The 16441-nt window shown below is 59.9% G+C and overlaps 1 protein-coding gene across 1 annotated transcript; it reads left to right on the top strand.

Annotated features, from left to right (window-relative positions):
• The first annotated feature begins 728 nt into the window (after positions 1-728).
• Positions 729-13671, top strand: SNTA1 (syntrophin alpha 1). Its single transcript, XM_037403022.1, has 8 exons — positions 729-1020; positions 3497-3682; positions 10799-10997; positions 11090-11297; positions 11370-11500; positions 12016-12212; positions 12283-12470; positions 12782-13671. The coding sequence occupies exons 1-8, from the start codon at positions 759-761 to the stop codon at positions 12872-12874; spliced, it is 1464 nt and encodes a 487-aa protein (XP_037258919.1). The 5' UTR covers positions 729-758; the 3' UTR covers positions 12875-13671.
• The last annotated feature ends 2770 nt before the right edge of the window (positions 13672-16441 follow it).

Here is a 16441-nt window from a genome sequence, read left to right as displayed (position 1 = left end):
GCCTGCCCCGGGCTTGCTGCAGAGGCGCCATGGTCAGGGCTGGCTGCAGGCTGGCCTGGCTTCGTCCCCTGGGGCCACCAGGGCCACCGCCTGCCCCTGGGCCACCGCCTGCCCCTGGGCCACCGCCTGCCCCTGGGCCACTGCTGGCCCCAATAAAGGAGCCAAAAGTGTTTTGGGAAGCTGGTGCATTGCACAGAACCCCCTGTACCACAGCACCCACCCCGAGGTGCCCCCAGGGTTTGGCTGGGTGCGGGAGCGGGGTGCTCCCTGGGACCCCCCAGCAACCCGCCCAGCCCTGCCGACCCCTGCCCCAGGCCTTCACTCCGGTGCTCTGGCTGCCTGCTGGGCACCCCACGGTGGGTGGGCAGGGGCTGCGGCTGCTGGGGGGCTGTGGCTCTTGGGGGGCACGTGAAGGGCTGAGCCAGCTGCCCCCTGCCCGGCCCCTGCCACTCCTCCCGTGACACAGCATGGCATGGGGACCCCCAGCACATCCAGGGCCAGACCCAGGACAAGCAACGGAGACTGGGATCCTGGGTCACTCCCTGTGGCCGCTCTGGGCCAGAGCGGGGAGCCGTGTCCCCCCCGGTGCCCCATCCCGGGCGGCAGCGGGGAGCACCCGACGGACTCCGTCCCGGCGGGGCGGTGCGCGGGCGGCGCGCGGGGCGGCGCGCGGGGCGGCGCGCGGGCAGCGCGCGGGGCGCGGAGCGGTGCGGAGCGGGGCGGTGGGAGCGGCGGGGGCGGCGCGGCAGGCGCGGAAGATGGCGGCGGGCAGGCGCGCCCCGCGCACCGGGCTGCTGGAGCTGCGCGGCCCCGGCGGGCAGTGGCTGCGCGTCCTGCTCAGCCTGGCCGAGGACGCGCTGGGGGTGAGCCCGGCCGACAGCCCCGGCCCCGGCGAGGCCCCGCCGGCGCAGCTGAACGGCGGCGAGCCGGGCTCCGCCGTGCCCGAGGCGCTCGCCAACATCAGGCGCACGGTGCGCGTCGTCAAGCAGGACGTGGGGGGGCTCGGCATCAGCATCAAAGGTGAGGCCGGGCCGGGGGGGGGGGTCCCGGGGCGGGCGGGAGGTACCGGGCACCGGGACCTGTTGCTGCCGCCATTTCAGCCGTTCGCTGCCACCGCCTGGGAGAAAACCCCGGGGGGGAGCGGAGCTGGGGCCGGGGCTGGGGTCGGGGGTCTTCACAGCCCGTGGCGCTGCCCGAAGCCGGCCCTTGCACGGGACGAGGCAGGGGACACGTGGCAGTGATGGGACCCGAAACAACCCCAGCCCACGGAATGAGCGGCACTTTGGGGTGCCACAGTGACTGGCAGCCCCTGCCCCCCATGCCCCGGCTGCAGCGGGGGTCCCCGGCATCGGGGAGCTGGGGGGGCACCCCACTGCCCCCCCCTGCACGCGAGGGTAGGGTGCTGCCTTACGAGGCAGGTGGGACACACAGGGTATGCAAGAGCTGCTCTCTTGCAGGCGAAGGGAGGGCTCTGCCAGTGTGTCCCTGTCCCCTCCATGCCCCTGTGCTGGGAAATGCCCCTTTTAAACTACCGGCAAAATGAAGGAAGCAACCGTGAAGCCCTTGGAGATGTCCAGGTGCGGAGAGCTGGGATGTTAAACCAAACCACCAAACCGCTCAGCCTTAGAGATGTCTGCTCTGAGCTGAGCAGTGGGAAGCCTCCGCGTTACAGTCCCTGCTTCCCCTCCGGAGCTGCCTCATGCCGTGACTCGCCTGAACTTCAGGCTGGAAACTTCATGGGGCAAGGGTGGCGTTTCTGCCTGCCTTGGCTTTTCATGCCGCTCCGGGTGTGTTAGAAACTCCACGAAAGGAAGATGAAAGCAGCAGCGAACAGGCAGCAAAGGGCCGTCACGGTGCATGGGCAGGAGGGTCCGTAGCTCCGTGTGCAGGCAGGGCAGGCAGCGGGCTCGGCAGGCAGCGCAGGGTGGCTCTCGCCTCCTGACGTGGCTTCTCCTCCCAACTTGGAGGGGACGCGGCCGCAGCCTCTGTCTCCCGCTGGAAGCGGAGGGTTTTGTGTTGTGGATGTCCGGGTGCTGGGAGTGGGTTGAAACAGTGCCACTGGCTGTGTCTGTGGGGTGCCCGAGCCTGCCAGCCCTTCCCTTTGTGAAGCATAAAGCCCCCTTCGTAATAACCCCTTGGCTGCCAAGTTATTGCTAGCTCTGTGGCTCTCCCAAGAAAGGAGAAAACCTCACTTGATTCAGTTAAAACTTTATTTTTGCAGTGACGTATGTAGAAACCAAGTAGTCGCCATCCAAGCTGGGAGGCAGAAGCTGCCCTGGGCGGCCGTGCAGCCCTGCCGGTGCCACCGCTGCTGCTGCGGGAGGGCATCGCTGCCCCGTTAAAATGCAGCCCAGCTGCGTTTCACCCAGGGACACTTCACCACAACCCGGGGTGCGGGTAGGGTGTCCTGCCTGGGGACGTGGCGAGGGTGTAGCTGCTGGGCTGGCCGTCCCCTGGCTGGCGGGGCAGCGGGGGGCTGTGCAGGAGCCGAGCTGGTGGAGGCTCCTGGCCCCGGCAGGGGCTCTCGGTGCCGGCAGCCCAGGCGAGGAGCCCCTGCTGCAGGGACGGGGAGCCACTGCTGCAGGGACACGGGCTCAGCAGCTCGGAGCAGCCCCCGCCGGGGCCTCTGACAGCTGATAACCGGAGCCCTCCGAGGGGCTTGGCAGGCGTCTGAGCGAGGAAATGCCTGTGGCACTGGCTGGGAGCAACCCTGGGGCTGGCGGTGGCAGCAGGCTGGGCTCACCACCTCCGGGATGAGGGATTGTCTCTCGGAGGCTCCTCAGGACAGGCTGTCCTGGGACGCAGGGCACATCGGGGGCTGCCGGTCCCCAGCTGCCCCTGCCCGGGCTGGGGCTTGGCAGTAGTTGCTGCACCCCTGCTCCCTGGCACGGAGGCAGCGGTGCTGCTTGGATCTCCTGGCGGGTTCAAAAGTTAATGTGCAAATTGATCTCCTCAAGCTGCCCGGAGGTTTGAATAGCATTGTTTTAGACTGGGGAGTGGGGAACCGAAGGTAAATGGGGCTACTGTGTGGAGAGGAGTGAACAGCCAGGTTGGTTCGCTTCTCCTTGGCTCTTCTGCCGCTCCAAAAACATTCAGCTGTCTTATCTGTCTAGATCATGAAGTCCTTGGAGCAGGGATAGTCGCTCACCACATGTGATTAATAATGCAGATAAAGACACGCTTTCCTGCCAAAATTGATGGGGAGATGGCCAGGTTACATGTTTGGTCTGTGAGGAAATCTGTGACCGTTCGGAGTGGGTTTGGAGCATTCGTCTTCGTTTGCTCTAAGGCCTCGTGGTATTTTGGCTGGTTGTTACAGGCGTGCCCTGGGCATTTGAGGAGACGAGGCCACAGGCTGTCCCAGCAGGGCACAGCCGAGCGCTGGGAGAAGGGTTCAGCCCTGACGGGGGCGGCTGGTACCCGAGCAGCCCTCTCCCCCCCTGCTCCTCCGTGTGTTTCAGCAGCCACAACCACTTCGTTTCTCTTCTGTTTCAAGGTGGCCGAGAGAATAAAATGCCCATCTTGATCTCCAAGATATTTAAGGGGCTGGCAGCGGATCAGACTGAGGCGCTGTACGTGGGGGATGCCATCCTCTCTGTCAACGGGACTGACCTTTCCGAGGCAACGCATGATGAGGCGGTGCAGGCCTTGAAGAAGACGGGCAAGGAGGTGGTCTTGGAAGGTAGGAGATGAGGGTGTGAGGGGAGGGGAGGGTCCTTCTTCCAGGAGGCTGATCCCTGTTTTTCCTGGGATATACTGGGAACACAGGGATGCCACATCAGCCGCATATGCGTTTACATAGTCTTTCAAATGGAAACCAACATGTACAGTCTGGTTTATCTGCTGATCCAGAGAGCTGGAGGTAACTGCTTGGATCTCCCTATCCCTCCCCAGAGAGGGAGAGACCACTCAATGCCCTGCAGCTCTGTCTCCCAGCTGCAGGACCACAAGCAGGCAGCAATGGGAGATGTGGGACAGGTTATGAGGTTTGCGACTCTTCTGTTGTACAGCATCACCCTGAGGTCTGCAGTTCCTGGGGTAACAGAAAACTTTCTGCTTTTCCTGTGATTTTCATCTAAATGCACATCCTTGGCTGGTGCAGGTCTGCAGGCTTACACCAGCGGGGCGGTGGGGGTACACGGGCACCCTGCTGCTTGCTGAGCACCTTTTGTTTTGCAGGGATGGATTTTAGGTGTGCAGGAGGAGCAGGCTGCCGGGTGCAGGCGGGGCCAGCTCGGAGTGCAACAGCAGGAGCTGCATCCTCAGGGGATCCCCAGCAGCTGAACCCCAACTGCAGCCCCCCCTCCTTCCCAATCTGGCAGCTGAGGCTACAAACATCCCAGGGATGCAGCCTTCGCCATCCCAGGGGACATCGCAGCTGGTCCCCTGGGAATGGGCTCCCTCTTGGTACTGGGTGGCCACTTCCTGGTGTCTCCCAGCCCTGCGGGGGCTGGCACACTGCAGGAGCCCCCCAGACCCTGCTTGGGGAGTGGGTGAGGGCTGATGGGTTGGGACTGTGGGAGCTCTGAGGGAGAGACCCCATTCTTTTGCTGTTACCCTTCGCATCACATCTGTCTGTGCTTGTCCACCCTCTGCCAGCTTGGCCAGGCAGGGGCGAGCACCCAGGTTTTGTCCCTTGGGACCCTTCCCCCTCCCCTCACTGCCAACCAGCCCCCCAGGTCACCCTGGCTAACCAAGAGGGTCTTGGCACCAGAGACCCTTCCTGTTGTAGGGCTCCAAAGGGATGTTTTATTTTGGGGCAGTGCTCTGGGCTCTGCCTGGACAGAGAAGAGTTCTGTGTCTTCTGCTGCCAGTGACCGCCGTGGCTCTGTGCCTTCCCCAGATTGTCTCAGCTCCAGATTTTCATTTTTAGCTTCGCTCAGCCCTTTCTGCTGTGGGTTCCTCCTCTCCTGGGACCACGGTTCAGCTGGAGGAATGTGCTGCTCTGCACAGCTGCTGGGAGCAGAGATGGTTGTTGGTGGGGGGGTGGTTTTTGGTTGTTGGGTTTTTTTTTTTTTTGACCAAAGAGAAATACAAGAGCCTCTTTCTCTGGGAGTCTGCAGAATTCCTCCCTGTAACTGCTGTTCTTGGACCACCCTCTTTTGTTATTTTCTTTTCATCCTTTACTTTGGTGTGGGTTTCCTTTTTGCTAGAGGTCCTGTGGGAGGTGAGATGAGCTGCCCTTTCTGTAGAGAACAATCCCTCACCCTAGACCACCTCCTCCTCCTCCTCCATCCCCCCTGGGGAGCTGGGTGCTGCCAGGTTTCCTTTCCAGGAGGCAATTGCAGGCAGGACCTTTTCTGTAGCTTGCTGAGCGCGGGTATGACCTACTGGGCTTCTTAATTAATTAAAACTCCCAGCAGGGACCCTTGGGAGGAGAGTGGGGCTGGGCTGGCTCCCCCCATGATGCTGTGGAGGCTTTGGGCATAGTTTGTAGCTGATGCCACTGGACTCCTGCAGTGCTGTGTTACTTGGGGTTGCTGCAGGCAAGAGCTGGTGCAGGGCAGGGGTCTGTACTACTTGTTCGATCACGGGCATTGTGTCTAAACGTGGTGCATCTCCATCTCCAGCCCTTTCTGGGTTTGCCAGCATGGTACAGCCCTGCTCATGGAAGATGGTGGAGCTGGCACAGCGGTGCGGTCCCAGTCAGGCTGTCACTGCCCTGCAGAGGTGGTGGCCCTGCCCTGGGACACGGTGTCCCCTGCCTAAGATCTGCCACCCCGATGGCTCTCCAAGAGCTGGCCAGCCAAATGCACTGCCCTGAGGAGGGGTGGGGGGGCTGAGGGGCAGGGGGTGGCCTTAGGACACCTGAAGAGTGTTAACAGGGTGTGTGTGTCCCTGCTCCCTTCTCCTGCTTGGGCTCACTCCAGAGCTTGGGGAAAAGCACCTTAACATCACTTGGGCACTTTCTGGTCCCCGCATGCTGCCAGGTGTGACTCCAAGTTCCCTTACAGTTGCTGTAAGTACCGAAACCGAGTAGTTTGGCACAGGTGGTGTCTGTTGCTGCCTCACTCCTCCTGGCTGCGTTCATTCCTGGTTTTAGGAGTTTTTAGGGTAGTTCACAAGTGGTGTTGCAGCGAGTGGCAAAACTGGGAGAGCTTGTACCTCCTCACAGGGCAGTGAGCTGGGGTGAGACTTTCCAGAGCGGCAGGGCTGGGAGGTGATGCATTTTAACTTGACTGTCAGCAGTGGCTCCATGTGCCAGATCTCACCCCGAGCTGCTCAGCTTAGCTCCTGGCTCCTCAGTGTCGTTGCTGGCCGGGCCTGAGGACACACAGATACCTCTTGCCGTGTCCTGCCAAGATTTTTTTGGGATGTGCCAAACTATTCTCTTGATATTTGCAGGAGGAGTTTGACTGTATTTATATTACATTGTTATTTTAGGGAGAGTTGCTCTCCTTTACCTTATTTTTCCCTTGGGTTTTGTGTGGTTGGTTTTTTTTTTTTTTTGCTTGCTAGAGACCCTCCACAGCAGAAGAGAGGTTGATAGACATCCTTCCAGCTGCCCTGGGAAGGGCTTTGGGCCAGGAGTGGTTTTCCTGGTGAGGCTCCTGTGCTGTGTTGGCACAGGGAGAGAACTGGGGGCAGTGGGAGGGAGCTGGGGCAGCTGTGGGCATCTCGCTTCCACAGCAGCCCAGGGCTTGTTGGCTGCAGGGCAGCTCCGGGGGCTGTCGCAGCTCTCCCCGACTCACTCAGCCAAGTAGCAGCTTGGAAGCTGGAATTCAGAAAAGCTAAGGGGTGCTGGGAGAGCTGGTGCTGGGGATGCCCGGCTCTGGCAGGCTGATTGCTCTAATTGTGGGAAACCTGGGCAGCTGCAGAGGGTGGAGATGTACATGGTGTGAAATGTGAAATGCCTGTAAAATTGAGGTGATCCTGGAGGAAATAACACACAGTGCAGAGTGGAAGGGGGTTTCGAGCAGAGGCGGGTGGTGGCAGACAGGATTTGTGCGGCTTCCTGTTGCTGCTGCCCTTCTGGGCTCAGAAGGGCATCAGGAGAGAAAGTGCTGAGGTGGTCCCCAGCCCTTTGTGGGACACTAAAGTGAATGTCTTCTGGCAGATGTGACAGCCCTCGGGGTCTGAGCAGCTCAGCAATGCCATGTGTGCTCTCATGGTTTAGATGTGGTAAGGAACCCAAGCAGAAACAGAGGCTTTGGACCTGACCTGGGGGTGATGCAGAGAGGTGGGGAGGGTCCACATCCTCCTACTTTCTCCACACCTTGCTGCCCTGAAGTTTTGCTTTCCCTAAGGAGTTTCCTGGGGATGTTTCTCCTCCCATGGAAACATAGAGAGTTGTCCTATGATCTCCCATAGGATCACTTGGCCCATGGGTGCAGCTGGCTGTGCAGCACAGGAGAATATTTAGCAAAGAGCTGGGGCATGGCACGTGGCACTGAGTGCTGGGACAGGGTCCTGGGGCTGGAGGGGACAGCAGTGGCATCTCCACCCTGCAGCATCCCATGGTGCCTTCCTCCCTGGGGTGGAAAGGCTCGAGCTGAGGCAGCTGCTCCTTGTTTGTGCTTTGAGCTGGGGCCAGGGGATGGTCCCTGGGTGGGATGCTGGACAGGGTGGCTGTGGCAGCCACCCCTGCGTTAAGCATTTGGAAGCACATCACAGCATCAGCTTGAAGTTTACGGGTTATTTCAGGGTGTGTCTCTGGAGTGTGTGTGTGCTGACCCCCCCCATTTAACATGTTACTTTTGCACTGTTAGTCCTGAGGCAGAGAGGGACCAGCTGGAGATGGGTTTAGCAGCTCCTTAGGGCCAGCACTGGATCTCCAGGACCTCTCTGGAAGCCTTCCTGATGTGATGGCCACCAGCACAGTCGGGCCTTTTTGACTTGCCGTGCTGTGTAGATCATAGAATCATCGAGGTTGGAAAAGACCCTTAAGATAATTGAGCCCAACCATGACGCTTCTGGAAGGCTCTTGGCAGGGAAGCAGCAGGGACCCGTCAGCAACGCGATCTCAAACCTCTCTGCACTGAATGCGTGCCGTGATCACCGCGCTGCAGCTGAGCCTGCCAGCACCGAGCCGGTGGCCCAGGCAGTGAGTGGGTACTCTTGAGCCTGCTGCTGAAGGTCTGTGCAGCTGGGGTTGTTTTCCTGGCTGCAGGAAGGTTTGTGGCTCCTCAGTGAAGCTCTCGGGGGCCAGGAGCTTTGCTTTAGCAGTGCTGAGCTGTGGGCATGTGTGTGGGGAAGGTCATGGTGATCTGGGATTGAGGGCACAGGAGTGTTTGGTTTGGGCTTGTTCTTCATCCTTAGGAGGGATGGGCCGGTGGAGGGCGAGGATCTGTTACCCAAGAATTAACCCAAGGAATTTTGATGGTTTTGCCCCTTTATGGAGTTCTGGGGAGAAAACCCCCTACTACAGCACAGAGAGAAGAGCAGGGCAGACCTAGGGCCTTTAGTTTTAAACATGTCCCTGATGCAGCTTGCTGCAGGGTTCGGGGCACACGCAGTGCCCCAGTGATGCTGTGGGCCTGGGGGTCCCTGTGCTGTAACTGCTCTGCAGAGGGACCATCCAGGCATCGGTGTCCGTAAGCATCTGCTCTGGCTGTCTCCCCCCAGGGAGCAGGGAGCCTGTGTGACTTCGGGGGCCACGTGGATTAGCCCAGCAGCCACCCCGAGGGCTGTTTGCCTGCTAAAGGTGACTTTAAGTCAGCAGCAGTGAGGCGGAGTTCTGCCAAGTGATTTTTGGAGGGTGCTGGCTAAAAAGGAGAGGGCAGCCAGGCTAGGAGCCCTAGCACTGCAAGATGTTAATTAGGAAAAAAATAATATCAAGAATTCCAGTTACCAGTAGCAGAGATCATACATAATATGGTATGGGTTGTTTGCTTTAATGAGTTAGACTAAATTAATGAGTCCGTTCAATACCAGGCGATTCCGCTGCAGTGAAGGGACCGGCAGAAGCGTAAGTCAACCCACTCTAAAGCCCATGCTGGGGTCACCGGAGGAGACAGCAGCTCCCATGGGATGGTGGCCCAGCTCCAGTGCACAGCCCCCGGGGGAGCACTGCAGCCTCCAACACATCCCAGCTCCCTGTGCTGGCTTGGGACCCCCCTGTCCTGCAGGAACCTGTCAGTGCTTGGTGGCCAGCCTTAAATCCTCTTAAAGCCATGTGCCAGAGATGCTGGCCATTGCCTAAATCTCTGTGCCCCGTCCTGGGCTGGGCACTGCTCCTCTCCTCCGTGGCTCCGTCGGGACGTGACCCCAGCATCGCACAGCTAATGCCAGTGACGTCCTCTGCATGCCCAGGGAGCCGTGGGCTGGCACGGGGATGCTGCTCGGGTTTCAGCGGCTGAATGGTATCTTTCTGAACTCCAATTAGTTCCCAGGCACTGGGATAATGGCAGGTCCCCGCTGCCAAGATTAATGACTCGGGGTAAAATCCAACGCGGCTCAAATGCCTGCGGGAATGCGGTGGCTATTTATAACAGGAGGCGCAGGGCACGAGGCTGGTGGCCCCACGCTGCCTCCTTGGCCCCGGGGCCACCGCGGGGTAACCCAACCCACGTGCTGCAGTGGCATCGCAGCCGTTTATAGCTGCGTCCCGCTGAGGCTGGGCAGAGCGGGGCGTCCCGCGGGGCGCTGCTCCCCTCCATGCCTCCTTCAGCTCCTGCTGGGATTTCAGGACTTGGAGGTTTTGGGGAGCTCGGTGGGATAGGGGCAAAGGGGAGGGGGGATGGTGGTGGGCAGGTGAAGGGTGGGGGTGGTAGGCTCTGCTCGCAGGCTCTTTCCTGGTGGGAAAAGGGTTTTTTTCTGGCACAAAACCAGGCTGCTGTGGCTTTGCTGCAGTGATGGAACTGATCCACCAACCAGCAACCTACAAGAGTCGGCTGCAAAGCCAGGCTCGTGTCCCCCCTCCTGCCACCCACGCTGCTGACTGGGACCTGGAGTGAAACCAGCGGTGACGGCTGGGGACGTGGCAGCAGGCGTGTGTGTCTGTCCCATGGTCTTTTCCCCAAGGGCCACCAAAGGGAAGCCCTTCCCTGGAGCCACCAGCTGGTCCCACGCTGGTCCCAGGGCAGGACCGTACCTGGCATCCCCCCCCTGCTCAGCCAAAACTTTTGGGCCGGTGCTGCTGACCTAATTTTCAGGGTGTAGCTCTGGGGCTGCATCAGTTCACCCATCTCCCCCTTCCCCTAAACCTCAGGAGCCAGCTGCCGTCCCAGCATGGCTCTGAGGGCTCTGGCTCCAGAGCCAGACTCGCTGCGGACTGAGAGCTGATTTCTTGTCCCTGGTTTGTAACTCAGCGGGGCAGGACTATGCGAGCTGCAGGCACGTGGTTCAAGGCTTTTCCTGGGGCCAAGCCGTGGTATTTGAGAGCTGTTGCTTCCAGTTCGCGGTGGGACCGGCTGTACCAGCACAGTTTGGACTGTGTAATTTTGGCCTGGGACTCCTGCCCGTTCCCCGCCCCTTGCCTCCATGTGCTGCCCCAGGGACCTGGATCAGGCTTGGATCTGTGAACTCATCTAGGTTAAAGGAAAAAGAGGGGGAAAAGGCTATTTGTATCCCTCCTAGAGGGGTCTCCCTGGGCTGGGATGGTGGGGCAGGGGCACTGGGAGGGTCCCCAGGTATGACCTCGTCCACCAGTGCCATCCCTTCACTGCACCCGCAGGGGTGCAGGACAGAGGACCTGTGGCACCCTTGGGTGGCAGCTCTGGGGAGGTAAATGAGGTGGCACCAGCTCCGATGCAGGGAGGGTGCAAGGTGTTTCAGTGGGGTAGATGGGTGCTGGTGGGCAGGATGAGGCCACGCTGGCCCGTGCCATGCCCTCAACTGGGTGCTGTCTCTCGTCCAGTGAAGTACATGAAGGAGATCTCACCCTACTTCAAGAACTCCTCTGCGGGGGCAACGGTCAGCTGGGACCCCTCGCCCACCACTCTGCAGAAGCGGTCATCCCCCCTCCTACCCCCTCGGGAGCCCCGGGAGGGCAAGACCGTGCCTCTGAAGATGTGCTACGTGTCCCGCAAGTGCCTCCCCACCGACCCGGAGCACAGGTCAGGGCATGGTGCCGGGGGGTGGCAGTGCCACCGTGGTGCCCTAGTGTGCTGAGGGCTGGCGGGGACCCATCGGGGCCATGTCCCTGCAGGTACCTGGAGGTGTGCTCGGCGGACGGGCGAGTTGCCCTCTTCCTGCGGGCGAAGGACGAGGCCACGGCGCAGTCATGGCTCAGTGCCATCCAGGCAAATGTGGGCGCGCTGCTGCCGCGGGTGAAGGAGGAGCTGCGAGCCCAGCTGGCAGGTGCCGGCACGGTGGCTGGACGGGAGGTCAAGCACGTGGGCTGGCTGACCGAGCAGGTACCCCTGGCCACCTGCCACCCCACTGCCACCGCCGCGTTGCCGGTGGGCCTGACCCCATCCCTTTTGCAGCTCCCCAGCACCGGCACCAGGAACCTCTTGGCTGTCCTCACGGAGAAGGAGCTGTTGCTGTACGGCAGCCTGCCGCAGAGCCGGGATGCCCTGGGCAAGCCCGCGCACAGCTACCCGCTCATCGCCACCAGGTAGAGGCCACCAGCCCAGGGCCCTCCTGTCCTGCGCTGGGGACGGGGTGGTGGCAGGGGCTGGGGGTCAGCGCAGACCCCAGGGATGGTGACTGTGTCCAGGGGGTCAGGGCACATCCCCGGGTGGTGGCAGCATCCGAGGGTGGTGGCAGGGGCTGGGGGTCAGGGCAGAGCCCCGGGGTGGTGGCAGGGGCCGGGGACTGGAGCCCCGGGGGGGGGCGTCGGGAGCTGCTGGCGGGGCGGGGGCATCCGCGGGGCTGCAGCGCCCCCTGCCGGCCGGCCCGGATGCGGAGCGGGGAGCGGAGCGATGCGGAGCGCGGTGCGGTGCGGAACGGGGTGCAGAGCGGTGCGGAGCAGGGTGCTGGGTGCTGTGCGGGGTGCTGAAGCGCAGTGCGGAGCGGCGCTGTGGTGCGAGGAGCTGAGGCGCGGTGCGGGGCGTGGAGCAGGGTGCTGAGGTGTGGGGTGGGGTGCAGAGTGGTGCTGAGGCCCGGTGCTGAGGCGCGGCGGTGCCGCAGGCTGGTGCACTCGGGGCCGGCCAAGGGCTCGGCGCTGTACGAGGCAGAGCTGTCGTTCGCGCTGCGCACCGGCACGCGGCTGGGCGTGCAGACCCACCTCTTCAGCCTGGAGAGCCCCCGCGACCTGGCGCTGTGGACCCGCCTGCTGGTGGACGGCACCCACGGTGCCGCCGAGCTGGTCCAGGAGGTTTCGGCAGGTGAGGGGGGGCCGGGGGTCCCGGGCGGCGGGGCGGGCGGCCGCCGTCTCACCCCTCTCCCTGTCCTCAGCCTGCACGTGGAAGGGGCAGGATTGCACCCTGTCCATCCACATCGACAAGGGCTTCACCATCTCCACCACCGAGCCCGGGCTCAGCAAGACCATCCTGCTCCAGCAGCCCTTTGAGAAGCTGCAGATGTCCTCTGATGACGGCACCAAGATGCTCTACCTGGACTTTGGTGGCCCGGAGGGAGAGATTGTGAGTTGGCTTTACCCTGGCCACCCCCCACCCATGCTCCCACCGGCCCCGGGGGGAGGGGGAGAGCAGAGCACCCGCCCTGTGCACAGCACCCATCCTGCTTGGCACGTGGGGGTGAGGCATGGTCTAGCCATCCTCTCCTGGCCGCTCACAGCCCATGTGGTGCACAGCCCTTCCTGGGGCCCTGGTAGGGCCGTGGTGAGGTTTGGGGGGCTCTGGGTGGTCCCTGCCCTCCTGGCTTTAAGCAGAAAGCCGGCTGCTCCAGGGACAGCCCTTCCCATTGCAAACATCCCTCTGTTCCTTTCTTACAGCAATTAGACCTTCACTCCTGCCCCAAAACCATCGTCTTCATCATCCACTCCTTCCTGTCAGCCAAGGTGACCCGGCTGGGGCTGCTGGCATGAAGAGGGAGTGGGGCACCGGGCAGAGCAGCCCCAGCCCCCGGCCGATCTCTGCACCTCCCTCCAGGCCAAACCCAGCCCAGCCATCCCAAGGAGACCGGAGCCCCCGTGGGGTCACACCACCCCCGCCAAGGAAAAGCATCATCCGGCTGTGAAAAACCGCTCCCGGGGCATCGAGGGGCAGCAGTGGGGTGAAATCCCTCTCGGATGGCGGCACTGGGACTTCTCTGGTCCCATCCCCTCCTTCCTCCAACCCGATGCTCGGCAGTGGCTGGAGGAACCCCGGTCGGAGCCCGCCGCGAGCGGCCATGCAGTCGTCACCCCAGTGCCTTGTGAGATGATATTTTCTGTACAAAGAACCCGTTTGTATTGATGTTTTATATTTATATTGCCCAGTTAAAAATGCTGATGTGGCAGCTCTTGCCTGCCTGGCTTAGACCCCCCAGAGAGTCCCCAGGTCCTGCAGACAAGGACGTGTGTCTGTCCCCTGGATGGACAACCCGAGGGCTGGAGACCGAAGCCAGCTCCGTAGTGATTGAGGGATGGGAACTGCAGATCAGCTCTATTTGCCAAATTTTTCCATACTGTGTCAAATGATAGGAACCACTTTTCTTTGTTGGAGTTGGATGGTTCGTTTTATTTTGCTAACTCCTGGGTCACTTTATTTCTCTGTTCAGGGGGGAGGGTTGTCAGGTGGCTGCTGGGAAATAACTTCTTTTATGAACCAAAAAATTCTGCATGAAAATGCCTTTTTTTTCAGGGTCAAATAAACATTGCAGATCATAACCAGTGGGAGCCAAGATCGGTATCCTGGTTTTGCTTGGAGAAGCAGACAATCTGCGGGTGCTACCAGGGCTGTGCCTCGGGGTTTTCTGCCAGGGGAAGGAAAGGTTTTGCTTGGAGGCTGTGGGATGTTGCTGTGAGCTGGTGGTGTTGGTCTGGGGGTGCTGGGGACCCTGGGGGGCGATTTCAGATGGGGACAAAAAGTTTTTTAAGGTGCCCAAAGCTGTGCTGGGTGCAGCATAGAGGGATGCACTGATGCTTGCACCAGCTTTGGCGAGACCAGCTGGGTTTGAATACCTTGCGCTTCGTGCTTCAGGATGCTCAGCAGAGGACAGGCATAGAAGAAGTTTTGTGTTTTGCTTTTTACGTTGGGTTTTTTTTTTTTTTTCTTCCAGTAAAAGTAGCCGCTTGGCTCAGTGGCAGCACAGGCTTTGAACGTTGTTCCCTTCACATGCCGACCTTGCAGGGCGAGTCAGGTGGCGAATGCAGCCCTCACAGTGTGGTTACGGTGTCTGCGGGCAGCCAGCCGGTATTTACAGAGTGCTTCCTGGACTGACCTCGAGCACTGTTACCCCAGGTGCATCCCTGTTAGTGTGGGGCTTGGCACCAAAAGGCCTTTTTTTATCCCAAAAAGCGAGGGGCTGTGCTGCGGTGGTGGTTGCTGCAGGTGAGCTACAGAGGGTACCCAGAAACGGCCGAGTTCCCCGAGAAAACCTCCCAGAGCTGCCAGCGCTCTGTGCTCTGGTGATGCAGCCTGTCCTCGCAGATGCCCAGCACGAAGCACCAAGGCTGCATGCAGATCCTGGTGCTCAAGGGCTCTCCGGGAGCAGGGCCAGAGCTGTCAGCCACCCTGTGATCCGCCATCTCCTTGGGGAAGGTGCTGTGCCAGTGCTCCGATCTGCTGGTGTGGTTTTATGGGACTGTGATTTGCCAGCGCATCAATCCCGGGCTGTGAGCCCAGCGCCCCGGTCAGCGGCAGGAGCAGCTCTTGGCACCACGTCTGCACCCACACAGGGACAGCAGGATGGGACAGGGCTGTGTTTGCATCACTGCACAGTGACAAATTCCAGGTTAACCTTCTCTTTTTGCCCTGGCCCTGTACGTGGGGGAGCCTGGAGTCTCCCAGGAAAGCCATTAGCTGGGGAGAAGGCTAACGCTTAGTCTGCAGGCTGAGGAATAGCAACTAATTAGCAGCAAAATAGTATAATTTTTAATGATGAGTCGTGCATCCTGTCGCACTGCAGGGAGTTGCCCCTGGTGTGGTGCTGAGCAGAGTGGTGGGGTGTGTCGGCAGCATCGCTGGCTGGGCTGCAGTGGGCATTATTCGCTTTGGAGCCTTGTTTGGGAGAGGGAACCCCTGGATTCCTGCCGGCTGTGGGTGTAGAGTGCCGCTCCTCGCTTCTCGGGTGCTTGTTGAGCAGAGGTGGCGCTTGCAGGCAAGGAGACTGCGAGCTGCAGAGCCCCTGCTCTGGGCAGGGCAAATCTTGATGCACCACTGTTAAATGAATGATTTTGCTAACGAAGGTGAGCCTGTCCCTGGCAGGTGAGGGTGGGCGCAGTTACTGGGGCTGGGGGTAGACTGCCCTTGCTGCCCCTGTGAAGGTATGCAGCTTGGGGGAGGCGTTTTCAGGGGGGACGTGGTTTGCTATGTGCACACCCACTCCCAGGTGCAGGGACCCTGGTGCTGTTGCAGCCTTTGGGGTGCAGGAGGAGAAGTAGGGCAAAAGCTGCAAAAAATGGATGGAAAGCAGCAAAAATGCAAAGCAACAAGGGCAGTGAGGTGCCTGTGGTTTGAGCAGGGAGAAAGCACAAGAACGGCTTATTTGGTGTAAAGAAATAGTTCTTATGGGGCACGTAAGCACTCAGCTGCTCGGCTCTTGGCAGGACAGGGGGCTCAAGGAGCCCATGTGGGTATGGCTCGTTCCTACACACGCAGAGCCCCATGGCTGGCAGCGGGAATCTTATGATGAACAAGCCCCTACTTTTTATTGCACATAACTGTCAGATTTCCAGGAGACCTTGTAAAATGGATTTGCAAAAGAAAAAAAAAAAAGAAAAAAACCCCCCATGTTACTAACTGTTAAATCAATACAACAAGTAATTTAGAAACAGATGGTGTATTTTTCTATGATCAAAAGCATGTCTGCACAAAGAAACACATTATTACTGCAATTTACCTTCCTCTTCCTGCCCTACAGCCATTACTCTTTGGGGCTTATTCCAATAAAAGAGGGAATCACTCCCAATCCAGAGCAGATTTCCTATTAATCTTATAGACCACAAACTGCCTTGACTTTACCAGCACAGCTCAGACAGACCATCCCACTCTGTGCCTTGGCTATGAAACAAATAGCTCTGTTTGGAGATGGATATTTATTTTCTTTGATTTCTTTGCATTCGATACTGGTGATGGGGTGAGGATTTTTTTCTCCTTGGGTATTTTGTGGTGGCTTCTCAGCCTCTTCACCCTTCTGGCACCATTCCCTGCTTAATGGGACCCTTTCCCCAGTGATGCTTTCACAAAGGGGCCTGTGATTAAGACAACTGCCTCTTAGTTCTCTAAGTGATGTGGGACCTCGTAACATAAACCACCCAGAAAGAAAGGATTGAAACTGCCTCCCCAGAGGAGCCTGTGGCAGTGGGAGATCTTTCCCTGCGTCCAGCAGGATCTTTGATTCCTGGGAGGATGGCTGGAGAGGTGGTATGCGCATCCTGGGGATGGTGGTTATTTTCCAGGCTGGTGCCAAAGGATAGAGGCCAGACCCCAAAGTCTTTGGGAAAAAAACA

The sequence above is a fragment of the Falco rusticolus genome, chromosome 10 (assembly GCF_015220075.1).
Source record: "Falco rusticolus isolate bFalRus1 chromosome 10, bFalRus1.pri, whole genome shotgun sequence".
Taxonomy (NCBI): Eukaryota; Metazoa; Chordata; class Aves; order Falconiformes; family Falconidae; genus Falco; species Falco rusticolus.
This window is presented reverse-complemented; position numbering and strand designations above follow the sequence as displayed.

Coding starts and splice junctions, on each gene's coding strand:
- SNTA1 (XM_037403022.1), top strand. CDS start 759: ATGGCGGCGGGCAGGCGCGCCCCGCGCACCGGGCTGCTGGAGCTGCGC. Junction 3,683..10,798: donor CAAGGAGGTGGTCTTGGAAG/GTAGGAGATGAG, acceptor TCTCTCGTCCAG/TGAAGTACATGAAGGAGATC. Junction 12,213..12,282: donor GGTCCAGGAGGTTTCGGCAG/GTGAGGGGGGGC, acceptor CCCTGTCCTCAG/CCTGCACGTGGAAGGGGCAG.